This window comes from Ascaphus truei, chromosome 7, assembly GCF_040206685.1.
Source record: "Ascaphus truei isolate aAscTru1 chromosome 7, aAscTru1.hap1, whole genome shotgun sequence".
In the NCBI taxonomy this organism is placed as follows: domain Eukaryota; kingdom Metazoa; phylum Chordata; class Amphibia; order Anura; family Ascaphidae; genus Ascaphus; species Ascaphus truei.
In genome coordinates, this window is record NC_134489.1 from 38,250,662 (window position 1) to 38,277,703 (window position 27,042).

A 27,042-nucleotide genomic window follows, 5' to 3' on the forward strand; every position below is an offset into this window, starting at 1 on the left:
CTGGACATAGTGAGCTTACGCACCTTTCACCATTGAGTCTAGTATTTTCGGAGAAGCCACCTGGCAACCCTAGCTGCCGAGACCCCTCCCTGCCCCCCCGCCCTTCACCCCTTCATTGTAAACTGCATTGAAATTCTGCATTCTCCTTTATTGTTGATATAACCCCTCGCTTCTGCTTTCTGTAGCCGAAAACTGAAATGATCCAATAAATAAAGTGTTTCAAAAGATAAATGAAAAATTGTGTCATATTTTAAAATCTGCCTTTTAACTCCGCAGCATTGCAGCTGCATTTCCTGCTCTGTGATGTCAGAGTCCCTAACCAGCTAATGATTATCAAGCTGATTATCCTCTGCCTGTAGTCTGCATCCCCCTACCTGTGACAGTCTGCGAACCAGGTAAGTCTAGACAGGCGACTTCTCTGTGCTTCTCTTCTGCAGCCCGGGGGGTGAACAACAAATCGGTGACACCTTGTATAAGCATTTAAAGCTGCAGACCAAGCAATATCCTACATGTGGTTTTTTTTAATAAATCAGTTCAGTACTATAAGAAAATATTTGTAGCATTTAAATAAACAAAAAAAAACAACTCTGAATTACATTTTAATGTATTATAATGTAATAAGCATTTTTTTTTTCTATAGCAACCATTTACCAAGTCACATCCCCTTCCTCTTCTGAAACAGGCTCTGGCACCCCCCTTTTTGAGCCCCGCCCTCTCTCTAGCAGCGCACCAATTGTATCTAGTTACTGCCTGGTCACATGATCTTCCCCACAGAACTTTGCATCTTTGGTCCTCTTCTGCTGCACTGACGGCCATTTAGTGAATCTTCGCCGATCGATCACATGGGAATGGATCAATCGGCAACTTAGCTAATTACTTATCATTGTGTCGATAGTGTTGGTGCGCATATTAAAGGGGAAACAAGTAATAAAATAAAAAAACAGCAACTTGGACTAATGCTTTAAATGAGCAATCCATGCGCTTTTTACATGTATTATTTTTTAACATAGTTTTGACGCAGGGGGCCCCATTAATTTCAGCTCCGGGGACCCCCTGCTTCCCGAGATACAGAACTCCGAAGGGCGTGCCGGTATCACAGCAACGTTTAAACCCTCGTCACGTGGGCCAATAGGTAGCTGCACTGGATGACATCACGGATTCCTATTGGCCCGCAGGGCATGGGCGCTATGAAAAGCCGCCATTACATGAACTCTGGTAGCCGAGCGGTGCGGTTACCGGCACCGTGGTCTGTATCTCCGAAAGCAGGAGGTCATCGCAGCTGAAATTAATGGGGTTCGGCTCCGGAGACCCCCTGCTTCAATCATGTGTTAAAAATGTTTAAATCGCCCGCTTGGATTGTCGCTGTAAAGTGTATTTACGGCGTTCGCTTACCCACATTATACAGAGATCTCCATGTGGGAGAGCACATGAATTGTGATTATAGGGGTCCCTATATAAATCAGCATTGCTACATACTCGGCGACTGACTTAACTTGGGTTAACCAAGGGCTGTTTAACCCTGTCGGTGCTGGAGGCGCCAGCAATGCAATACGCTGCTCGCCTTTCCAGCGCTGAAGGTGTTTAAAGGCGGAGGCTCTCCAAAAAAAAAGGTAACACTCTTTAAAATACTCAACATGCTGTTTTATTTATTTATTTGTTTTTCCCATTTTTTTCTTCAGAGCTCAAATTCTATATATGGAATCAGTAGGTAGCCATTTTATTCTATCCCTTGAAATTAAAAATCAGGGTATATATCACTGGGGATTCACTGGTGATTTGATTCCAATTATTTAACAAATGGAGTTAAGAAGATGGACCGTGTGTCTTATTAACGGGTTGGTTGTCTTTCTCTCTCCTATAGCTCAAGGCCTCTAATAAATAGTGTTCTGCATTCTCAGCATCTTCTGATTTTCACCAATAAAAATCCTCTTTTTTTTATTTATTAAAGGAATTCAGTTTTTATTGATTTACACCCGTTTATTAATCCACTCCATATATTTTATGTTTTACAGCTCTGAGATTGAGGCCGTTCCTGTAAAACACGGAACAGAAAACGGTGAGAGTCGTCAAATCACGTAGAGTTATATCACACGATGACTGGTTCATGCCACCATCTTGTTGTGTAGTACAAATAAGCATAGAATACAAATATCTGCAAGACGTTTTACTACCGTACAAAACGTATGAAAAACATGTCCCCCGTGATTTCCCCCAATTTTCTATTTATTTTAAGTATTTTAACCTGATTTCACCCAGGTTTTAAGGGCTGGGAAATATAATGTGTTTTTAGAAATAAAACCCGGAAAATGCGGAAACTACTAATAAAATACAAAGCCTACAAGGGCATCTCAAAGCAGATGCCACTACGGTGCTCGCCATCTTCGCCACGTAGAGTCCGTTCCACGGGAAACAAGTTCGTTAGTAGTACGACTCCTTTTCTACCCAACCTAGGGAGGAGAGAAGAGAATTCCCGGTTACCCACGAAGCCGTTGGACTCTTTGCTGCAAAGCTAACCATAGGCCCTCGGTCATAGCACAGGTGCGCGAGCGGCTGAGCGAGCGATGTCACGCGCGCCTGCACTTGCCGAGATCTGTGTCCTGCAGGGTTGAGCGAAGGGGGCGTGGCGAGGGCGTGCCGGGGGTGTGCCTGTGACATCACGTGAGCGGTTTGCCCTCATTTGGCTGAACCGCGCGCGTGAACCAGCTGTCGCGTGGCAAAGACAAACAAGTTTGTCTCGCCAAGTGTCTGCCACCTCAGCTCTCACGCGTACGCGCATTGCAGAAATGCGCATTGGCCTCCATTAGTTTGACCATCCAAACCAACGGAGGCCAATGCGCGTGTCCACATTGTGTGCGTGCACGTGAGCGCCGGGGCGGCAGATGCTTGGCTTTGCCGCGCGACAGGTTGGTTCAGCTAATGAGGGCGAACCGCTCACGTGATGTCACTGGCACGCCCTCGTCACGCACCCATCGCTTAACCCTGCGGGACACAGATCTCGGCAAGTACAGACGCGCGTGACGTCACTCGGTCGGCCGCTCTTCGCACCTGTGCAATGTCCGAGGCCTAAGGAATATAGGTATTACGGGTGGATTCATTCTCGTACATGAATGCGAGTTTGCTTCTTGCCACAATGCTGCATTTTCTGTTTGCATCAAAAGTAAGAAAGCAAAAAGTATGTGAGGAAGGCAGCACTCCACCACAGGTAATGTGGAACAATAAGAAGGTAAATGTTGAGGTACACGGGAACAGAGAGGGTCCCCTAACCCCCTCAAAGAATAACCAATACATCTGTGGCTCAGTGAGTAGAGACACTGACTGGCACTGAGGCAGGGGAACCTGGTTCAATTCCTGGAGTAAGCTCCTTGTGACCTTGGGCAAGTCGCTTTAACTCCCTGTGCCTCAGGCACCAAAACATAGATTGTAAGGGACCTGTGCCTGCAAAATGTCTCTGTAAAGCGCTACGTAAAACTAGCAGCGCTATACAAGAACAAGCTGTTATTATTATTAATGGTTCACAGCACTCAGTACGAAAAAACAGACACAAGCGTCAATATGTGAATGAAAATTGTATATTCAAGAGTAATACAGATCAAAAGGGAGGTAAATACACAGAGAGACCTGGTATAAACAGCAGTGAAACTGCAAGGAATAAACACAATAGAAATCCTCCTAATGCAGTAATTTCCTGCTTAGTATCTACAAGGTTTTTCTGTATATACTCTATGGTGAGTATAATGAGTTCTAATGAACATTTATTCAAGATCCCTTCCCATTTCAAACAGAAATCCTTATTGTCCGAAAATAAGGTCGGTCTTTTTTTTTACCCATTGTTTACTGATTTAGTTCAATGCTACATTCCTACCGAGCCCCCATTGGGGTTGGCTTTTGATCGGTGTTACTCTTGAATGTACCATTTTCATTCACGTATTGACGCTTGTGTCTGTTTTTCATGCTGAGTGCTGGGAACCATTATATACATATAAAAGTAAGAAAGCGTTTCCTACATTTCGAGCAAATTGGCAGCCATGGAAGATTACGCCAACGTCAGACCGGGCGCATTTTTGGGGGGGGACGCAAACACAAGACAGAAAAGTGTCGCGTGTAGACACGTGCGTCTTGTAAGTCAGGAGCGGCCGACTCCAGTCCACAAGGGCCACCAACAGGTCAGTGTTAAAGGATATCCCTGCTTCAGCACAGGTGGCTCAATCAGTGGCTCAATCTTCGACTGAGCCACCTGTGCTGAAGCAGGGATACCCTTAAAACCTGACCTATTGGTGGCCTTTGAGGACCGGAGATGGCCCCCCCTGTTTTTAAGTCCTACCTAACTCCACGGCCTTGGTACACTGATGCTAAGAGATGACACTGCCCCAAATTGCCGCAGTTTTGCCGTGACACGACCCCTCCGCAGAATAGGACAGCTTAGGCTGCCCGTTTTGTTTTTTTTACCGGCTCATATGTACCCGTGACTTCTTTCACATTGTATTAAACACTGTGTCTATCCCACGCAATGTCTTTAACTTGTGCTGTGCTTTCCCCACCACCTCTGCCGGGAGGCAAATCCACGGATGAGCGAGACATGAGCAGGGCCGCCATTATATGGGTAACACGCTCTTCCAATGATTGACACATCTCCCGTACCATAGCGTCATCTTTCCAAGGAGTCTCCATTCATATGGGAACGGTCTTAATAAGTGCGGCCGCCTTCCAGTGAGTGAGGCTCACTGCAAATGTACGAGACTGCCTCGTAGTTGGTGGGACCTACTGCGTCTACTGATTGAGTTTATCTTCTGTGGAGTATGTCTTACTCCTAATGAATCCTTCAACTGCAAAAGAGTACATCCCTTCCACCGTTGTGTAATGACCTGTACTCGGAATAGCCCTCTCTCCCTTTTATTTACACCCCCCTAACACCGTCTCCCCGCCTGATAGTGTCTCTTTCCGTGCGATCTTACCGCCTGGATCCCGACGCAGGATCAGTTTCCGCACTTCGTCGTACACGAAGATCAGGAGACTGTAGGGAAAGGCGCAGAACCACCAGGTGACCCTGCGGGGGAGAAGGGAGAGGATGTGTTAGCCCCCCACAGCAATAAGCACATTCAGCTCAAGGCGAACGATGCATCCAGCTCAACTCTGTGCGTCTAGAGCAGTGTTTTCAACAGGAGGTTCTAGGAGCCCTTGGGTTCTGCGGGCGTCCCTAAAGGGTTCCCTGCAATTTTCAGGTCACTTAAAACTTGTACCAAAACACAGAAGAATTTACAATGCATCTCTCAGACGCGCTATTAGAGAGGGTTGGGGTTCCTTACAATGCATCTGATCTCAGAAGAGCTATTAGAGAGGGTTGGGGTTCCTTACAATGCATCTGAACCCCTCCCCCCCCCCCCCCCACTAATCTAGACACACGCCGACAGGTTTTCTGTTTGCTGCATCATCACATTTTAGGATCTTGTTCGTCAGCTTTCTAATATTTGATGCAACTGTTGGTGAGAGAGATTTACACCAGCTCAGACTTGGTGGATTTGCTTGATGCAGGAAAACGGAGAAAGTTATCTGCCCCAGATGCAAAATGTAATACATCCCACTATAATATATGCCTTCAGTATCACATACCCAACGCCTCCTATTGCTCCATATTCCCCAGGTCACTCGCTGACACTTGCCAAGGGAAATAGCTGGCTGCATGCTAAGATTCTCATGGCAGTATTTGCAGGAACAGCTTAATAGGCTAAAAAGCTGTGATCGTTAGCTCATGTTATGAGCGCCCCCTGGTGGATGGGCTGAGTATCAAGTCTCCCAGCAAAGGCTCAACATGGAAAAATAGCAACAGATTTATCAAAGAAAAAAACCCAGTGGAACGTTATTCAGTTTCTTTGACAATTCTGTTGCTGTTTGTTGGCCACATTTCCTACCAGCTTTGACTTGGTCAATGGAACTTTCCGTGCAAAATCAGCACCCTCGCACTATACAGAATAATCCCCCTAGATCACTGGGACCTGTTCTCGTAGCTCCGAAGTTGCCAGTGAGAAACCGCGCGGTTTGTTCGGAAGGAGCGGAATGAAACGTGAGCATAAACCCTGCTCTGTATTGCAAACCGCGTTTCTTCTAAACCGCTTCTAAACAAAAATAAGTGACAAACCGCCCGGTCTAACAGCCACACCGCCCGGATCATACTTGTACCTGAGGTGGTGCTAACTCCATGCCCTGTCTGACACGTAGGGTTTTGCTCCCTCAGACAAGCCCGTATTTCACACTAGATATAACTTGCATGATACCAGTCTCCCCGCCCTTGAGGCAACGTGAGGAAATGTGAGTTTTTAGACGCAGTTTGCATAACGGAGCGACGAGAATTGCAGTTTTAGTCCAAAAATGCTAGTTTGAGGCTTTTTTGGCAAACCGATCGGACTGGCAGAACCGGAGTGAAACCGCTTCTAAAAAAACCTTTTACACACGGATTGGACATGCGAGAGAAGTGCTTACAGAGTAGCAAAACATGCCAGTGCCATCGGAAAGGGATCTTTAGAAGCAGGTTGTCACACTTCGGAGGTATGAGAATAGGCCCCGGTGTATTGGTTGGAGTTTTGCAGGTGACTATAAGTCAATTGTGTTTTATTTTGTGACTTCTCACTGTAGCATACAGTACTACCTAGTGAAATGCACACATGGGCCATATTTATTTGAATCCATTAAAACAAAAGAAGAATTGATGGTGTTTTTGTGGCACGAGGAGGTGTCTCACAGAATAGCAGCGCTTAGTAAATGTGGGCCTTCATGTCTTCTAGGTTTGTGTATTACTGTACTGGAATCTTTGTACCATTTGTTGGGATAGATACACTGCTTCGTTAGAGTCACCACGGTGACTAGGAGCCGCGTTGCACTGCGCATGCGTTCAGTAGTGTTGGGATCCTGATCCACCTGCTCCCACACATGCCATAACTCACTTGAGGGGATACATTCGGAGGGCCACATCCATCCCGGGACAGTACGAGAGGAAGGCAGCCAGGGCAGTCTCTTCCAGGAGGCCAAAGATCAGAATCTTGTTCCTGGAGGGAAAGAGCTTGGTTAAGTCGGGCGGGCATGCGAAAAGACTGAAACACAAAGCCGCATCCCACGCTGGATGAGCGTCGCTGCCCGTGTCCGCTGCTCCTTACTTCATGCCTTGCTGGAACACGGAGTTGCGTCGGGTTTTACAGATGATGAGATCCGCCCACTGCACAACCACGATACTAGCAAAGAACGCCGTGTGACAGGTAAACTCCACCACTTTGCGCTGTTCGTAGGTCTGGAAAAAGGCAGCTGGTCAGACAGTGACTAGTGGTTGAAGTACAGAGCCACGGACCTATTCGGTTCTCATACAAACATAGGAATTCTGATAGCTGCGTTGGGCCCAAACGAGTGCATGTTTTCTGGAGGCTGTGATATTGTTAATGGACTAACATAAAGTTCTTCACAAATAAAATGAAGAAACATGAGGTTTCACAAGTCCTGTGCACTATATTGTCATGTATGAAGGACTTGTATGTAGGTCTATTAAAGCTGCAGTTCAAGCTATATCCTACATGTTTTTTTTTTAAGAAATCAGTTCTGTACTATGAGAAAATACCTGTAGCATTTTTTGAAAAGACATCATTAATGTATTCTAATGTAACAAGCATTTTTGTTTCTATAGCAGCCATTTACAAAGTCACATCCCCTTCCTCTTATGAGACAAACTCTGGCACACCCCTTTTTGAGCCCTGCCCCCTCTCTAGCAGTGCACCAATTGTATCTAGTGTCAGCCTGGTCACGTGATCTTCCACACAGAACTTTGCATCTTGGGTAATCTTCCGCAGCCCTAACAGTGATATAAAGAACCCCTGAACCGAATCTACAGTGATCGATTACAGGAGAACAGATCGATCGGCAACTTAGCTAATCACTTGTCAGTGTGCAGATTGTATTGATGCACATATTAAATGGGGAAAAAAAATGTAAACAGCAGCTTGAACATGTATCACAACCTGCAACAAAATCCTATCATAGTAATATAGCAACAACAGGGGGAGAGTGAGTAGGGGGTATGATACCTCTTATTGGACCAACAAGTAGTGTATGTGTTACAAGCTTTCCAACCTCTCAGGGTCCTTCATCAGGTCCGACTCCTATCCTGAGAGGTTGGAAAGCCTGTAACATATCAACTACCTGTTGGTCCCATAAAAGTTATCATACCCGCTCCTCCCTCTCCCTCCTGTGTTACTACATGGGAGAAAGGACCAACCCGGCCGCCCACCCTTCTTTGCTATCACAGTAATAGAGTCATTCTTATACTGATGCACTATTGCAACACTGAAGCCAGTCGATGGAACGTCCGCCCAGCGTGGACCCTGCACTTACCCACTCCTGCCCGTAGCTGTCTTCCACGTCATTGCATGACCGGTCATCCCAGTCCAGGCGGATGCCAAGCAGACGCGATGGCAGGAAGCCATTCTCTGCCAGGATTACAAAGTAGGTGAAGAATCCTCCGAGTGCCTGGATCATACCTGGGAAAGAGATGGCGCTAAGGGAGCTGCTGATTCTATACAGGGTTAGGCACGTCTAATATACAGTACTAGGTGTAGGTGCATCATGTAGTGAGATTCCATGTTACCTGCGTGCACAGTTATTGTCTTTATCTGGGATAACATGTAGAAAGCAACTGGGAAGGGGTTGCCCTGCAGTTATGGGACTTGTCTTTGGTGTGGGAGATCCCAGACACTTCCTAATACAAATCTTAGACTGTAAGCTCTTCGGGGCAGGGACTCCTTTTACTTTTGTTTTATGTCTGAAGCGCTTATTCCCATCATGTGTTATATTATTATGTCACATGTATTGTAAACCACTATGTACCCGGGTGGCACTATATAAATAAAGATATGCATAAAGTACATACAAATCACTTTGTCTCTATATGCTTTAAAATAAAAAAGTGATTGCAAGCTCTTCAGGGCAGTGACTCAGGCCTGGATTAGGGGACGCTGTTAAATCTTGTATTCACTATCACAGGAGTGGCCAACTCCAGTCCTCAAGGGCCACCAACAGGTCAGGTTTTAAGTGTATCCCTGCTTCAGCACAGGTGGCTCAATCAGTGGCTCAGTCAACTGTGCCGAAGCAGAGATATCCTTAAAGTGTGACCTGTTGGTCGCCCTTGAGGACTGGCGTTGCCCCCCCTTGCACTATCAGCAGTATTGAGTACTGTTCTTGTTAACGCACGGGATTGCAGTAATCGTTCACATTCAGGAAGATAAAGTGCAGCAAAGCTAACTCAATCAATTCACCCTATACTATTCTCTCTGAAAGAGAGAAAAAAGGTGCTTGTGATATTCTATTCCACATGAAGCGACATGCAGAGCGCACAGCAGGTCTCAGCATCTAATACCCACACTGCAGCCAGGGCTGGAATCTGTCATTACACCTTCTAATCGGAGCATCTCATCTTTGTAACTCAGACCTGGGAAACAAATTGGACGGTTTTCCTGCCATTTCAATGGCATGTTAATAAGGTCGTGGTAGGCAGTCTCATTACCATTTCCAAGCAGAAGTTGAGACGTAATGAATGAATAACATTAAAAGGCACATGGTTAGTGGAGTCACATATACAGCAGGGCCCCGCTTTTCGGCGATCTGCCGATACGGCGGTGCCGAGAAAGGGACGGCATGTTGCCGCCATGTTCACGCATGCGCAGAATGGGCCGGCCGGAGGGGTTTCCTCCTGTCGCGCATGCACAGAACGGCGCATTGGCAGTCTGCGCATGCGCACCTAACGAAAATCGCCGGTTCCACTTTCCGGCGATTTTCGCTTTACGACAGGTCCTCAGAACAGAACCCGCCGTATTAGTGGGGCCCTCCTGTACAATGAAGTACAAAAAGGAGCGGCTCAGTGAGTAAAGACACTGACTGACACTGAGTTTGAAGCTAGAGAAACCTGGTTCAATTCCCGGTGTGAGCTCCTTGTGACCTTGGGCAAGTCACTTTATCTCCCTGTGCTTCAGGCACCAAAACATAGATTGTAAGCTCTGCGGGGCAGGGACCTGTGCCTGCAAAATGTCTCTGTAAAGTGCTACGTAAAACTAGCAGCGTTATACAAGAACATGCTATTATTATTATTAAGTCACAGTGTAAGTCCCTTTTATTCGCAATGGAACCACGTGCTTCTCTGGGTCTTGGGTGAGAGCAATAAGGCAACAGATCATTTGTAATGATGAAAGCATCTTGTATCTGCCTAATTCATCCTCCTAATGACCAATGAATAATGGAAGAGAAAAGGAGCTGTGTATCCACCTCAAATAAAGCTATTTTGCCTTTAAATTGATGCTATGAGACATTGGGGTATACTGCATGTGCCAAAGCAAACGTGCTGCCATTCTGGGAGCAGACATTTGCAGCATATGTATCAAAGAAAAAACTCTTATCGAAAGCACCCGGTTTTATTTTCCCTTTCATACAAATGGTGCAATTGTTTTCTCCCCAAATTACACCATTTTCGCCATGATACTTAGAACCCTGAATCTGGACATGACGTTAGATTGTGTTGGTTTGAATGGGGTAGCGCTTTGTGAACCAGGTTGTGATCTGAGCACTGGCTATAGGAAGAGTTCAATCATATGCCGGGTTCAGCTGCCGTCCAGTAGCCAAACGAAATATCGGTAACACGCATCAGAAAGTGTAGAGCAGAGAAAGCAGAGATCCTATTCCATGGACCATGACGTTGAAGAAGAGTTTTAATGACTTGGACTCGCATCTTTACATTGGAGCCCGGCGGTTGGTGTCGCTCACTCACCGATTTGCCCGTAGGCCATGCTTATCAGACGCTCATTCACCAGCTTGTCCGTTTTCGGGTTCCTGGGCTGCCTTTTCATGATGTCGCTCTCAGCAGCTTCATATGCCAGAGAAATGGCAGGGACCTGTTTCAGAGATGGGACAGTTAAGCCTGGCAAATCTCTTCATTTAGTCCCTAGATTGTAAGCTCTTGTGGCTTGGTTCCCAATGCCTACTTTGTTTGGTGCTTTGGACCTTGGGGTGCTGGTGTGCTCTTCTTATTAAGAATATGTCCTTGTATTTTGATTAATTTGTATGTCATTTATATAAAGCGCTGTGCACATGGTCCGTGTGCGTAATGATGAGAATGCAGCATGTACTAATACAGCTTTGTGAGCTACACGCAGTTATATTCGCGATCCCTATACTCCTTCTCACTGTGACTGTCACAATGTACCATTACTGTAGTATTTCCTATGCATCTCCCTATTATAAATGTCCCTTTTCCCTATCACTGTCTCCCATACTCCTTTTATTTGTCAGCCTGTCCATTTGACGCTACGCCCTAATGAGATTAGAGTTCCAAGAGGTGTTATGGGGGAAATTGACATGGTCTTGTTATAGGATGCTACAGTAGCATCGTTGTGGAGCCAGGGATCCTGGTCTGACAAAGCAACAAAGATGTAAGGGTTTATTCATATTGTGATAGTGTTGATCAGGGCACTTACGCACAGAGATTCCTGTTGGGGATTTCCATGCGATAGTGCCCCGATCTGCACTATTGCAGTTTAATTAATAACCCCATAGACCATGGGTCTTCAGTTTCCAGAGAGGCTCACCATGTCTGTGCCCAGATCAATACACAGGATGGTGACCGTACCCAGCGGCAGGGGGATGTTGGCAATGATGAAGAATAGGAATGGGGTTATCTCCGGGATGTTGCTGGTCAGCGTGTAGGCAATGGACTTCTTTAGGTTATCAAATATAAGACGGCCTGAGGGAGAGAGAGAAACTCCCACGATTGTTATTATTACAATTTACATCTAGAGCAGAAAGGTGACAGTAACGTTTTAGAGCGCCTTACAATTCGGAAGCACATTACAGTGGCAGCGGCTGGAATAGAACTTAGGAGGCCAGTGTCCTGACCACAATTACTCAATTGAATTACTCATAAGCGGTGTTCCCCCCATGATGGAGAAGACATTAGTCCCATTGACCTCTTCTTCAGCACTGGGAATCGGCTATACAGCGTATTGAATAGGAGCCAATGTAAGAGGAACATGGCGTAGAGTGTACAAACCTTCTTCCACACCAGTCACGATGGAGGCAAAGTTGTCATCTAGTAGGATCATATCTGCAGCTTGCTTAGAGACGTCTGATCCCGCGATACCCATAGCAACCCCAATGTCTGCCTTCTTCAGCGCTGGGGAGTCATTCACGCCATCTCCTGTTACTGCTACAATGGCACCCTACAGAAGAAATGCAATTGGGGGGTTTGTGTCAAACGTAACAAATCGGTTACATTGACCGAAACAAAGAAGACTCATTGCAGTGAAGTGTGAGGGAAGGCTGTTTAATGGACCAACATTACAGTTCGTCATAAATACAGTGTGTAAGTCATCTTTAAAGACCTCATAAGTCTCTTCTTTAGATGCCCATGAGGTCTCTCAAATGCCCATTATTCAATATTATATGATTCTGTTTAGCTCCATTTAAATGAATGGGACAGATTCACCACATCTTGATTAAGGACCATAAAGTCCATTAAGAATGATAATTTCCCAAAGAGAATCTAGTTCTCTCCTAGACTAACAGGGCTACTGTAATATTAAGTGTAAATTAGGCTTATTGTACATTTGTAAACAGAGTCATGAGGTTTGGATAGTGGATTCAGCAAGGTGAATATGGTGATGTATTTTCTGGTCCTGCGCGTAAGTACTATTGGACCAGGCATAGCTTGGAGCTCTGCACAGTACCTGTCTCTGACAGCCCTCCACAATGATCAGCTTCTGCTGGGGAGAGGTCCGTGCGAACACAATTTCAGTGTGATTCTTTAGGATGTCGTCCAGGTATTCAGTGGTCATGTCTTTCAGATCAGAGCCATGAACCACGCAAGCCTTGGCCTCTCTAACAAGAGCAAGAATAATGAGTTTGGTTAACTCATATGCAATCTTACCTTATTGGGGTACGTTCGCTGTAAAGCCTGCCAGTGCATACCAGTCCCTCTGTTTAACATTGTATCACACTTTGATTGTAAGCTCTTGGGGACTAAGGATCCCTTTTCTTTATATTTACCGTTGTTTTAGTATGGGGGAGTCTGCGTTGCTGGTACACAACAAGTAGACAGTAAGCTGCTCTGTACGGATACTTTACATAGTTATATAGAGGTCGGTGTTGAAAAAAGGCAACTGTCCATTGAGTTCAACTCCTGCCAAATTGTTACTGGGGCAGATCCTCATTTTATATTTGCAGTTGTATTGATTCAAAATAAGGCAAATTAAAAAAATCCCAGTGGAACATTTTCCAATAGTAATTAGATTCCCAGGGTAAAACCATGCCTATGTTTGATCTGATTCAGCACATCCCTACACCCCCTAGGCCTATATTACCATTAGAAATCTAATCTTTTCTTAAACCTATCTTTTGTATCTGCCATCACACTCTACATTGGTAAACACCACGTCGTCACTGTCCTTACGGTAAAAATAAAACATTTCCTGTGTGGCTGGTAAAATCTCCTTTTCTCTTAGTGACCCTGTATCGTTCCTTGTATTGTCCTGTGTGTAGGGCTGTGGACGCTGGTCAAATTGTATAAACCTGGGGTCTCATACTCAGTCCTCAATGGCTACCGACAGGCCAGCTTTTATGGATATCCCTGCTTCAGCGCAGGTGGCTCAATCAGTGGCTCAATCAGTGGCTCAGTCAAAGACTGAGCCACCTGTGCTGAAGCAGAGACTGATTGAGCCACCTTTGCTGAAGCAGAGACTGATTGAGCCACCTGTGCTGAAGCAGAGACTGAGCCACCTGTGCTGAAGCAGGGATATCCATAAAAGCTGGCCTGTTGGTGGCCGTCGAGGACTGAGTTTGAGACCCCTGGTATAAACTATTGCAAAGAAGGATAAGTGTATGCTTCACCTGGGGTTCACCTGGTTGATCGGAATATTCAGACGGGCGGCAATATCCTCCACTGTCTCATTCCCCTCAGAGATAATACCCACACCTTTGGCAATGGCCTTAGCAGTAATTGGGTGGTCACCTGTTACCATGATCACCTAGAAGACAGTAATGGGAAGGGTATCCTGTGATGGGCTCAACCACAAAGAGACAGACACACAGGCAATGCTCGATCACCAGTGACATAGCCAGGTAGACAGAGACTTAATGAATACAAAGTATTGGAAGTAATGCTGCTATCTTTGGAAACAGGGCTGATTACGCTGTCACACTACGCTCCAGCAGCAAAGGGCTTAAGTGACAAGGCAACAGGTACATGACAGCATAGAACAGGATTTCTAATTCTGCAGAGGTACTATAGGAGAGCTGGAGATCTGAGTGACCCCAATAACAAGCCTCCTGCTTTTCATCTCGCTGCCTAACAAAGTCATCCTCCAATTCACTGGGAATACAGAATGACATGCCAGATGGTCTGTAAAACCTACAGCCCCTAGGGGCTTATTGTATGTCTGCAGAAGCGGACGATCAGGCCGTTTTTTTACTGCAATTCCTCATTAAAGTCAATAGAGAATTTCGCCAGAGAACAGCATGATTGGCCCTTTGGCGGATACAGAATAAACCCTTTAATAGAGCAGAGAATGAACCCCTTGCAAGGCAAAGGGGCCTGCTATGCAGTGCAAGCAAAGTATCAGGTATTTCATTGTGATAGTCATACAGTATGTAGAAGAACAAGGTATCACTCCCAGAAACGTTCAAACTTGTTCTGGGTCTTTGTATCAAGGCATTATTAGATCAAAACTGGGGCGGCTTCATTCTGTATCTATGTACTTTGCGTCACTTTGTCTCGAGTGCCCCAGCTTGCACCTTGGGGAGTCAGTAGGAGGAGTTGGGGGGAGTTACATGGTGCACAGATTATAATGAGATGTATCACATTCTGTGTCTCTGCCCCAGCTTGCACCTTGGGGAGTCAGTAGGAGGAGTTGGGGGGAGTTACAGGGTGCACAGATTATAATGAGATGTATCACATTCTGCGTGTCTGCCCCAGCTTCCACATTGGGGGGAGTCAGTAGGCGGAGTTGGGGGGGGAGGAGTTACATGGTGCACAGATTATAATGAGATGTATCACATTCTGCGTCTCTGCCCCAGCTTGCACCTTGGGGAGAGTCAGTAGGAGGAGTTGGGGGGGAGTTACATGGGGCACAGATTATAATGAGATGTATCACATTCTGCGTCACTGCCCCAGCTTGCACCTTGGGGAGAGTCAGTAGGAAGAGTAGGGGGGGAGTTACATGGTGCACAGATTATAATGAGATGCATCACATTCTCCGTCTCTGCCCCAGCTTGCACCTTGGGGGGAGTCAGTAGGAGGAGTTGGGGGGAGTTACATGGTGCACAGATTATAATGGGATGTATCACATTCTGCGTCTCTGCCCCAGCTTGCACCATGGGGAGTAGGAGGAGTTGGCGGGCGTTACATGGTGCACAGATTATAATGGGATGTATCACATTCTGCGTCTCTGCCCCAGCTTGCACCTTGGGGAGAGTCAGTAGGAGGAGTTGGGGGAGTTACATGGTGCACAGATTATAATGAGATGTATCACATTCTGCGTCTCTGCCCCAGCTTGCACCTTGGGGAGAGTCAGTAGGAGGAGTTGGGGGGCGTTACATGGTGCACAGATTATAATGGGATGTATCACATTCTGCGTCACTGCCCCAGCTTGCACCTTGGGGAGAGTCAGTAGGAGGAGTTGGGGGGAGTTACATGGTGCACAGATTATAATGGGATGTATCACATTCTGCGTCTCTGCCCCAGCTTGCACCTTGGGGAGAGTCAGTAGGAGGAGTTGGGGGAGTTACATGGTGCACAGATTATAATGACGTATCACATTCTGTGTCTCTGTGCACCATTCATTTCCTCTTTATTTTGCCCAAAATGTGCACCGACCCTGTCGTGTAACTCTAACTTTCTGCTCAGATGGAATCTTGCATTCCATGCAACTGTGCTCCCAAAAAATAGCAACTCTCATTTTTCTCTGCATTAAAACCGACAGACTAGTTTGCCATTTATCCTCCTAAAATAGTCTTGCGTATGATATAACGAGCAGCGGTGCCACCCTGCCCCACGCCAGTGATACCGATACACACGCGTGAGCGGAGATCCCGTACTTTGATTCCTGCACTGCGGCACTTTCCTACAGCATCTGGGACGGCTGCCCGCGGAGGGTCTATCATCGAGATCAGGCCGATGAAACACAGGTCGACGATGGGGAAGTTGATCTCCTCCGTGTCAAACTTAAATCCGCGCGGGAACTTGTCAGCGGGCATATAACTGTGGCAGAACCCTGGGGAAAAAAGATAAGAGCCTTCAACATGGACCAGACCACACCTTACTCTGCCCGGCACATGCTTATATAGGGCCTGTCACAACGTATGATGCTATGACTTCCCTGTCTTCTTCTTTACTTAGTTAAAGTGCTTTTTGGTAACACTGTTTTCACCCACGTTCCGTGGCGGCTTCGGATGCTTCCTCCACTTCTTAAAACAGCATTGCAGATTTCAGCAGAGTACGACGTTTTGCTGCTGCAGACATCCTACAGATTAATTGTAGGCTGTTAAATCTTTTAGTGGCCCAACGAGAGGGTTCTTCATTGATGTAATAGAGTTTGCCGAGTTTTCCAAACCTTATAAGGCAGGGGTGCTCAACTCCAGTCCTCAAGACCTCCCCCAACAGGTCAGGTTTTCGGGATATCCCTGCTTCAGCACGGGTTGCTCAATCAGTGGCTCAGTCTTTGACTGGCCAACTGCAGCCCTCAATGGGCCACCAACAAGTCAGGTTTTCAGGATACCCCTGCTTCAGCACAGGTGGCACAATCAGTGGCGCAGTCAAAGACTGAGCCACCTGTGCTGAAGCAGGGATATCCTGAAAACTTGACCTGTTGGGGTGTCTTGAGGACTGGAGTTGAGCACCCCTATTATTAGAGATAAGAAGAGACCTTTGAAGTTTGGGAAGCTCTGTACACACTGTTACATCTATAAGCAACTCCCTTGTTGATCCATTAAAGGTGTTACAACGTATATAAGACCTCTGGCAAGTTTCTTGCTGGCGTGCGGAGGCGCGCTGAGGCTCAGGGAAAGCGGGTGCTTTCCCTGGCCTTAGACAGCGCGCCGTCCGGGGGCGGGTCGGGGGCGGGCCAGTGACGTCACGGAGCTGATTCGCCCTCGTTGGGCGAACCGCTCACGTGACCGGCCCTGCGCTCCGGCAAGCGGGAAAATGTAACATTTTCCTAAGACCTACGCTTCCGCGCGCTTGCGGAAGCGTAGGCGAGCCCCTACTAAAGCCGCTCTAATTGCGGCTGTAGGGGCTCAGTGCCGAGCGGAAGCGCGCCTCCGCCAGCAAGCAGTAACCCTGGACGAGGCCTTCGAAGGGAAATGTACCATTCCCTTCGCCTGCTGAAAATGTTATATTGTTTGCTACAGGCTGGCTCAGTTCCAGACTCCTACTCCTCGGGGAAATAGAATGCAGCCATGGGTCAGCGGTCATAAATAAGGAAAATATTTCTCATTGTCCCCCTGAATACATTGTGCAAATAAAATGATCTCATTCAAATCTACTGCTTCCACAAGCTGCTGCCTTCTTGCAGCAGGGAGACTCTGATACCTCACCCGCATGGTATTACACAGAATGCAAACGCTGGGTGCAGGGGACACCCCAATATCAGAGCGGAGTGTGCAAGCAGGGGCTCCGGGGGGACCCACCCAGCACTCTCTCTCCCAGTCCTCCCAGTTCGAAGTAAGCGTTCTGAAAGGCGTCCCTCAACTCCTCATCCAGCGGCTGCTCCTGTCCCTGCAGCATGATGCTGGTGCACCTATCCAGAATCCTCTCCGGGGCCCCTTTCATCACCAATATGTGGCTCTCTGGGCTGTCCTCCCGCTCGTGAATAGACAGCTGTGAATGGGAGGGGTGGAGAAGACAGAGAGCATCGTTAGCAACCACTTCCCCTGCTCCAAACGTGTTTCAGCAGCAGAAAGCAGGCCTGTCAGTGCCCTGGCCTGGGTGCTGTTTAGTGCAGAGGGGAGAGCTTGTAAATAATACATTCCTCTCCTATTCAAAGCCAACAGCGCTGCGGATAAATCCTGTTTATTTGTTTGCTGCCGATCTGCAGCAGGTTTTTAATTACATTTTAATTGCTGTAGCCTGCTCCCCTCTGTGCCGTTTCCCTGCACACTTCAATAGTTCTTTGCTCCCCGCGGTTTTGAGGCACTCGTGTGAGTTTTGGGCTGGGTATCAAGCAATTGCAGATGGCTGTTTTGCTGTTAAATAGACACTAGGAACATCAATGTCATGTTGCGTCTCTTAGCGTCAATGTATGAAGCTCATTGCTTCTACGCAGAGCTGTTGACATCAGTGAGAAATGCGGGGCATTGGTAATAAGAGGCGTTAGGGGATGAGTTGAGGACCAGAATATTATAGTGGGATGTATCAGTGTGTGTGTGCGTTTGTGCCACTGATCTACAGTGACCCCCATTGTCTTTGGAAATGTACAGTTAGTTTGTTTCTGAATTGGAAGAGAGCGATGCTACAGAGGCGACATGTATGTGTATGGAGGTGAGTGTGATCAAATGAGAGGAAGAACGGGGGGGATATTATGTGTTGAACGTCAAAGGTGGTGTGGATAAGGAATATTGACATTGGGGTAAGGATTCTGCAAAGCACTGGTGGGCCATTGTGGAAGAAAATGGGTAAATATGCAGAGTTGCTGGTTGGTTACAGGCAGGGGAACATCTACAGTATGTAGTGATGCATCCATTATGGGAATGAATGTTTAGATAATGTATCAGAGAATAACCCATGTGCGGTGAGCTGCCGAATACCTCTCTCCCTCCCAAGCCAAGAGCTGCTACTCACTGGCTTGTGGGAGCCTCTGATCACTGTGTATTATTCATGAATGTAGGAAGAGCAATATACAATATGTAATAATGGCAATGACGGGGCACCGTTCCATATTCACCATGCCAATGCCCAACAGACACCCTCTGGCGGTGAAAGCCTATGAAATATCACGAATTCCATTAGGGAAACGGTGCCCGGGCACAACTGCAGAGATTCCCTCTTGGTCCGAGACGGACGGGCTCATCGTGGTCTATGCATTCTCATAAGGAATGGAGGAACTTTCGGGCCACCTCCGGAATCAGGAAATGCTGTCAAGTCAACTCAGTTTAACCACATGCGTCCACATTATGAGGCAAGTCCTGATTCTGTATGGACTCCCATCTCTACTGTGATGCTCTGCACTGCCATGTCCCCCACGTGACTTTCTGCGGTCCCCAAACGCTGAATTATTGAGTCTCCAGGGGTTTCATTCTGTGGCGCCAGTCTTTCAATCTCCCGGTCATCCTTATTAAATAGACGCTAGAAGCGGTAAGCTCCCTGGGGCCCGGGCCTCCTTCCTATTGTCTCAGTTTGTCTTAACACATATGTACTTCTTTCATCATACAATGTTATTGTCCTCCCTCCTGCATTGTACTGCCCTGTGGAATATGTTGGCGCCATGCAAATAAAAGATAACATTAATCATTTACAATTGAAATATATAATGAAAGATCAGCAGTTTGGTGAGGATGGGTAGGGGGCCGTGTACCAATCCCAAATACGGCATTTCCACTTCAATTGACGCTACGAAAGACATTTTGAAAATGCATTAATGCAGGGGTGGCCAACTCCTGTCGTCAAGGGCCACCAACAGGTCAGGTTTTATGGATATCCCCGCATCAGCACAGGTGGCTCAATCAGTGGCTCAGTCAACGACTAACCTGGCGTTTGCACATGATGCCCTCACCTGGTACTTGCACATGATGCCCTCACCTGGTACTTGCACATGATGCCCTCACCTGGTACTTGCACATGATGCCCTCACCTGGCACTTGCACAGGATGCCCTCACCTGGCACTTGCACAGGATGCCCTCACCTGGCACTTGCACAGGATGCCCTCACCTGGCACTTGCACATGATGCCCTCACCTGGGACTTGCACATGATGCCCTCACCTGGTACTTGCACATAATGCCCTCCCCTGGCGCTTGCATATGATGCCCTCACCTGGCACTTGCACATGATGCCCTCACCTGGCACTTGCACATGATGCCCTCACCTGGTACTTGCACATGATGCCCTCACCTGGTACTTGCACATGATGCCCTCCCCTGGTGCTTGCACATGATGCCCTCCCCTGGCGCTTGCACATGATGCCTTCACCTGGCGCTTGCACATGATGCCCTCACCTGGCACTTGCACATGATGCCTTCACCTGGCGCTTGCACATGATGCCCTCACCTGGCACTTGCACATGATGCCCTCACCTGGGACTTGCACATGATGCCCTCACCTGGTACTTGCACATAATGCCCTCCCCTGGCACTTGCATATGATGCCCTCACCTGGCACTTGCACATGATGCCCTCACCTGGCGCTTGCACATGATGCCCTCACCTGGTGCTTGCACATGATGCCCTCACCTGGCGCTTGCCCCTGATGCCCTCACCTGGTGCTTGCCCCTGATGCTCTCACCTGGTACTTGTTTGAAGAGTTGAAAGGGATTTCGCCCACCTTGGGGCTCCTGTCCCTCATCTTCCTCACTGACCCACAGGAGAGCTCAATGCACTTGAGCAGCGCAGACTCTGACGCGTCCCCTGCAGTGCCTTTCTGTGTGACATTACAAGATAAGAATAGGGTGTTCAGCTTCTCTAGTAAGTGCACCGGTCATATTATACCCCATTCATGCAGCATAGCTATAGGACCAGGGGCACATTCTTTCTTGTGCCCATTTCTGGACGTTTGTATGTTTTGATTCACTAACTGGACCATGTTAAAACTTGACATTTTTAGTACAGTAAATAAAAATATCACTTGTGAGCACATTCACGTCTCAGACAGATCTGTAACCCCGCCTTTCCCCATCATCTCTAAGTAAACAGCGCTTCTACTGCAGCCAGGGATTCTGGGAAATGACATGCAAATGTGCACAGTGTGTCACTCTTTACTTCTCATCCATTTTAACATGGGACTCCTATAAGCATATATGCCTTATTACACAGCTTTTCAGCACAGCCTGGGTTACAGAAGTGCAAAGCCAGTAACCCTACCCACAGACAGCTCTTTCAACCGTTTGGGTTTCATCAGTGTGCGGTTGACTGCTGGCTATGCAACGGGAAGCTGGCACGTGGGTATAACCAGGCATTAAAAAAGTTATGTGGGTAAAAAAAGTGAGAACATTTGCATTTTTAGTACAAATTGGTTCATTAGAGTTTAGGGGTGAAAAACACAAACTAGGACCAAAAAACAAAAGGATATTTATTGTTTTCCACTAGGCAACAAGTAGATTTAAGGAAAATTGGCAGAGTATAAACTTACAAAGTGTCTTTTGCGGAAAAAAACTAGTGTTAGATTTCATTGTTTTAGAGATATTTGCCTAAACGACTGTAATCTAAAAATCCGACTCTTTTCTGTGACTGAGAGAGCTGCAGCGACACTCGCATGAACCGACTGAGGTCTGCAAGAATCAGCCAATCACACTCTGATGGTATAAAGTATATATATGATACACACTTTCATGGTGAATGGGATATGTTACAATGACGAATTGTTGAAATACATGAAGGATTAAGGCAGGGGTGGCCAACGCCAGTCCTCAAGACCCCCCAACAGGTCAGGTTTTCAGGATCTCAGGATATCCCTGCTTCAGCACAGGAGGCTCAATCACTCAAAGACTGAGCCACTGATTGAGCCACCTGTGCTGAAGCAGGGATATCCTTAAAACCTGACCTGTTGGTGGGCCTTGAGGACCGAAGTGGGCCACCCGCTGGATTAAATTGTAGGTCAGACTCACTTTTGAGATGGGCACTTTATCTTGCCCTACTTTGAACACGGCGCGGTTACAAAGGCCAGCGACGCGGGACAAAGCGGTCCAGGTGGGGGAGCGCTTATCGAATGTCGTTCCTGCAAAATAAAATAGGAGAGTATTTTATTGACAGTTTGTGTGGCAGAGTCTCCCGGCTGTCAAACTCAAGCCGAAAACAGCACCAGAGTCATCAGTGAAAAGGCTGCGTGCACCAGCTATGCTTAGTGTTAGCGGTGGGAGGATTTGATCCTTGTGGAAACCGGATCACATTTTAAAGAAGCAGTCCAAAGCTGCTGGGTTCCCCCCCCCCTTTAAAGCTGCAGTTCCCCCCCCCCCTTTAAAGTTGCAGTTCAGTCAATATCCTGCATGTGTGTTTTTTAATAAATCAGTTCTGTAGTAAGAAAAAATACTTTTAGCATTTTCTGTTTTAAAAAAAACAACTTTGAAAGACCAATTTTCTTGTATTCTATTTTAACAAGCATGCTTGTTCCTATAGCAACGATTTACATTCCCCATATTTAAAGATGTCGCCAAACTTTGCCGATCAATAGACGGAGAACGAATTGACCGGCAGCTATGCAGTTCTTTAGGTAATTAGAGATTGCACACATGAAACTATTGAAGTAAAAGAATAAATTATAAAAAAAAAAAAAAAGACTGAACTGCAGCTTTAATATGTGCATCAATACAATACATACAATAATAAGTAATTAGCTAAGTTGCCGATCGATCGGCAAAGATTCGTCTCGGGGGTTCACTAAATGGCTGTCAGTGCAGCAGAGGAGGACCAAAGATGCAAAGTTCTGTGGGGAAGATCATGTGACCAGGCAGTCACTAGGTACAATTGGTGCACTGCTAGAGAGAGGGCAGGGGACAAAAAGGGGTGTGCCAGAAAAGGAAGGGGATGTAAATTGGTAAATGGTTGCTATAGAAGCAAAAAATGCTTGTTACATTATAATACATACAAAATTTCATTTAGAGCTGGGGTTTTTTTTAATGCTACAAGTATTTTCTCAGAATACAGAACTGATTTATTAAAAGAAAACACACATGTAGGATATGGTTTGGGCGACAGCTTTAAGCATTCCCCTCTCAGGGTCTTATTCTTTATCTGCCGAAGTGTTTGGGGCTGTTGCCGGGCGAAAATCCCCATAGATTTCCATAAGGAATTTCAGCCGAAACGTCATCTTCGGCAGATACAGTTTTACACCCGTAGTGTCAATGTTAGGAGGTAATTGTAATATATGTAAGAACCCGGTATATCAGGGAGTGTTTTATTGGGTTATATATGGGACTCTATTAGTGCGGCAACATGAAGCTTGTTCCAACCTTTCTTACCTCCGATGGCCCTTGAGAATTTCTTAAAGCAGGGGTTCTCAACTCCAGTCCTCAAGACCCTCCCCCCAACAGGTCAGGTTTTAAGAATATCCCTGTTTCAGCACATATAGCTTAATCAGTGACTCAGTCGAAAGAGCCTGCTTCAGCACAGATGGCTGATTGTGCCACCTGTGCTGAAGCAGGGATATTCTGAAAACCTGACTGGTTGGTGGCCCTTCAGGGCTGGAGTTGAGAACCCCTTATCTTAATGAATATCACTAAGAAGCCACACGCAGCAGGAAGTTCACGTGGGAGACACAACAGTCATCGAACATGCCAAACCTGACTGGTCCTCGGTGGTATCAGCCTCGTGAATCTGGTTATCAAACCACATGTGCGCCACCGTCATGCGGTTCTGCGTCAGCGTCCCGGTCTTATCAGAGCAGATGGTAGAGGTGGATCCCAACGTCTCCACGGCCTCTAGGTTTTTTACCAGGCAGTTCTTGCGGGCCATTCTTTTAGCGGTCAGCGTCAAGCACACCTTGAAGGAGGTAAGAAGAGAGCCAGGTTATTTACAGGCCGGGAGCCGCCCACATAGGCCTTTGTGCCTGCAGAGGGTTACCATGCTCTGACTCAACCCAAACCCCTTGGGTGGTAGAACCCTACCGTAACCGTGGCCAGCAAGCCTTCCGGCACATTGGCCACAATGATGCCGATGAGAAATATGACGGCTTCCAGCCAGGAGTAACCGAGGATGAGGGACAGGACGGAAAAGGAGACTCCCAGGAAGACCGCCACTCCCGTAATAATGTGAATGAAGTGCTCTATCTCCGTGGCGATAGGAGTGCGGCCTACTTCCAGGCCCGAAGCTAGCGTGGCGATGCGCCCAATCACTGTGCGGTCTCCTGTTGATATGACAATGCCCCGGCCGGTGCCTGCAAGGCAAAAATAGACCAATAAAAAGCAGACAGCTTTAATCCACCATTTATTTTCATTTTACAAGTCCACCAAATTTGCTAAATTCCTCTATCAATAATCTTTTGTATGATCTCTCTCTCTCTCCCCCCCTCTTTCCTCCTCCCTCCCCCTCTCTCCCCCTCTGTCTTTCCTCCTCTCCCCCTCTCTCTTTCCTCATCTCCCCCTCTCTCTTTCCTCCTCTCCCCCCTCTCCTGCTTTCCCCCTCTCCTCTTCTCCCCCACTCCCCCTCTTTCCTCCTCTCTCCCTCTCCCCCTCCCCCATATATATTCACCCATAAGAAACAAGTGCAGGGGTATCGCAAAAATGTATTGAATTATGTAACATTATAGGATGATCTATATACATGTAAATACAATTATGCTACAATGAAATGTATCTGTAAACATTCTAATAAAATGATATTTAAAAAAGAAACACGTGCAGAACAACTCCACGTGGCACAGTATGCTTTATTAAAGTGCAATCAAGTTTAAAAAAATTCTAGGAGATTGCACTCACAAATATAACTTCTTTAAGTCGCTCATCAATGGCCAGCATTATTACTACAAGGCCAGTCATTCTCCTTATCGGACTGCTAACACCATCTCCAGCACTGAAGACTGTTAGGACGCACACTCTAGGTTCGATACGCATGTAAAGACTGAAATGGCATCTCCTATACATTCTGGGATTACTATGGGAATGGACTGTCCCCTACGTTACCTATGTTACCTAACCCAGGGGTCCTCAACTTCAGTCCACAGGACTCCCCAACAGGTTATGTTTTCAGTGTATCCCTGCTTCAGCACAGGTGGCTCAATCAGTGGCTCAGGTGGCTGAAGCAGGGATATCCTAAAAACCTGATCAGTGGGGGAGTCTTGAGGATTGGAGTTGAGGGCACCCTACCCTGACCCCTCCCGAAAGCAGCTGCACTGGTACAGCATGTACCCAGCAGCGGGTAGAGAGCTGGCAGGCAGCACAGTCTCCAGTTAGTATTGGTATCGCTGTTTCTTATCCCCTTCCTACCCAATGTTTTATGGCAGCTTCAGTAGTTGTAACGAGCTGCTGTGAGTTATTCGCTGGTTCGTGTTTAGGATCTAGTTATTTGAACAAGCTGTATTTGTTGGTAACGCTGACTTGCACATAGCACCACTGTACTCGGTTCCTGAATGTCCCTTCTTTTGAAGTTCGTCTCCTTTGAAATCAAACCTTTTCTGGCTGTGAATTGGGCAACTTTTCAAAAAGCCCCCACAGCGTCGCTAAGCAAAGGCTCTCATTCCTCGGGGCTCCTCTGTGAGAGGTCACAGGGCCACAATAACATCCTCTCTGTGTGCACAGGACGTTTCACCCCATGCTAGTCTTGGAACTGTACGAGCCCCCTTCCAGGCCCCTGAGAAGAGAGCACCTGCCATCACAAACCCTGCAAGGACAGAGTGAGTGCTGCGCTGGGTGCAGTGTGTGTGCTGCTCGCAAGGGTGCAGAGATATAAAGTGTAAGGATAGACGGGGACACAGAGAACCACTGTGTTTATTCTCTCTTGCTGTATTCTCTTTATACCCTTAAGTAACTGTAATATCTCTCTTACTCTTCTTGTACCCACAGTGTACATGTTGAGGTCATTGTGTCCTCTCTATGATGTCATATCTACCATATTCCCATCTCTCTCCTTGTACCCACAGTGTACATGTTGAGGTCATTGTGTCCTCTCTATGATGTTATATCTACCATATTCCCATCTCTCTCCTTGTACCCACAGTGTACATGTTGAGGTCATTGTGTCCTCTCTATGATGTTATATCTACCATATTCCCATCTCTCTCCTTGTACCCACAGTGTACATGTTGAGGTCATTGTGTCCTCTCTATGATGTCATGTCTACCATATTCCCATCTCTCCCCATTTATCCATGGGGTACATGTTGAGGTCATTGTGGTTTCCCTCTATATGGTGAGACCCGCTTCATTATTTCTCACCTTCAACACAGTTGGTAGAGAAGAAAGAAATGTTCCTGGTCTCCAATGGGTTCTCGTTGGTAAATTCAGGCGAGCGGGTTTGTGGTTCTGATTCTCCGGTCAGGGAGGAGTTATCCACCTGCCAGGAGAACATCATATCACATTAGCACTCTCATTAGTCCGTGGACATGCCACCAGGCGCTGAGGGATAAACTAGTACAATTTCTCATCTTCGTGAAATGTCATCACGAGTGCCAATTCCCCTGTACAAAGCAGATGGTCTTGAATGGGTAGCTGGCTCTACCTTATCCCGTGATGTGCAATTTGCATGATGCAGTACGGTAAAAGCCTGAACGTAGTCTCTAAGGGCGACAGGGTCCCACCAAGTGACACACTGTGTGTGTAAGTCTGCAATCAGAAGTTTGATAGCTGCAGTTTAATCATCAGCGCAGTGAAGACCTCTGCCAGTGTAGGGGTAGAGGGAGTGGTATAGAGCAGGGGGTCTCAACTCAGCTGGTATAGGGTCATCTGTGAGGGACGTGTGGGTGCACTGATTAATGTTTCCAAAATTGGCAATTGCCTTTTTTTGTGAAATGCTAAATATATTGTGCTTCCTATTACCTGTACTTATATATACAGACAGCAAAGCAAAACACTGAAGAAGTATATTAGTAACATATATATGTTACTAAAATACTTTTTCAGTGTATTGCATTGGCATATATGTAACTAATATACTTCTTATTGATATATATTTTTTACCTGTGATTGTTTGCTTTGGGTAATAATTATTTACATATTTTTTTCTACCCGTTTCCCCCTTCTGATATGTTTTTGTATTCTGCATATAAGCTTATTTAGCTATATTTCTATCATTTACTCTTAGTTATGGGACTGTTTTTATTTTATAGGCAGAATTAGAGTTAGCAGGTTTCATATTCATGTAGGGTGTATTTTTTGTTTCCATTTATACCAGTTGT

General features: G+C 46.6%; 1 protein-coding gene across 2 annotated transcripts in view; it reads right to left on the reverse strand.

Moving 5' to 3' along the window:
* Window positions 1-2,149: 2,149 nt before the first annotated feature.
* LOC142499011 (sodium/potassium-transporting ATPase subunit alpha-2) overlaps window positions 2,150-27,042 on the reverse strand; it is a 49,986-nt gene continuing 25,093 nt past the window's right edge. For both annotated transcript variants that reach the window (XM_075607753.1, XM_075607754.1), the window contains exons 8-24: window positions 26,084-26,201; window positions 23,820-24,088; window positions 23,496-23,694; window positions 21,825-21,934; window positions 20,507-20,641; window positions 17,698-17,887; window positions 16,108-16,283; window positions 13,903-14,039; window positions 12,744-12,894; window positions 12,068-12,236; window positions 11,607-11,761; window positions 10,790-10,913; window positions 8,368-8,513; window positions 7,146-7,276; window positions 6,936-7,037; window positions 4,953-5,044; window positions 2,150-2,447 (exon numbers count right to left, since the gene is read on the reverse strand). In XM_075607753.1, coding sequence (XP_075463868.1) covers window positions 2,419-2,447; window positions 4,953-5,044; window positions 6,936-7,037; window positions 7,146-7,276; window positions 8,368-8,513; window positions 10,790-10,913; window positions 11,607-11,761; window positions 12,068-12,236; window positions 12,744-12,894; window positions 13,903-14,039; window positions 16,108-16,283; window positions 17,698-17,887; window positions 20,507-20,641; window positions 21,825-21,934; window positions 23,496-23,694; window positions 23,820-24,088; window positions 26,084-26,201 — 2,433 coding nt within the window. In that variant the 3' untranslated portion in view covers window positions 2,150-2,418. The remainder of the gene's footprint in view (window positions 2,448-4,952; window positions 5,045-6,935; window positions 7,038-7,145; window positions 7,277-8,367; window positions 8,514-10,789; window positions 10,914-11,606; window positions 11,762-12,067; window positions 12,237-12,743; window positions 12,895-13,902; window positions 14,040-16,107; window positions 16,284-17,697; window positions 17,888-20,506; window positions 20,642-21,824; window positions 21,935-23,495; window positions 23,695-23,819; window positions 24,089-26,083; window positions 26,202-27,042) is intronic.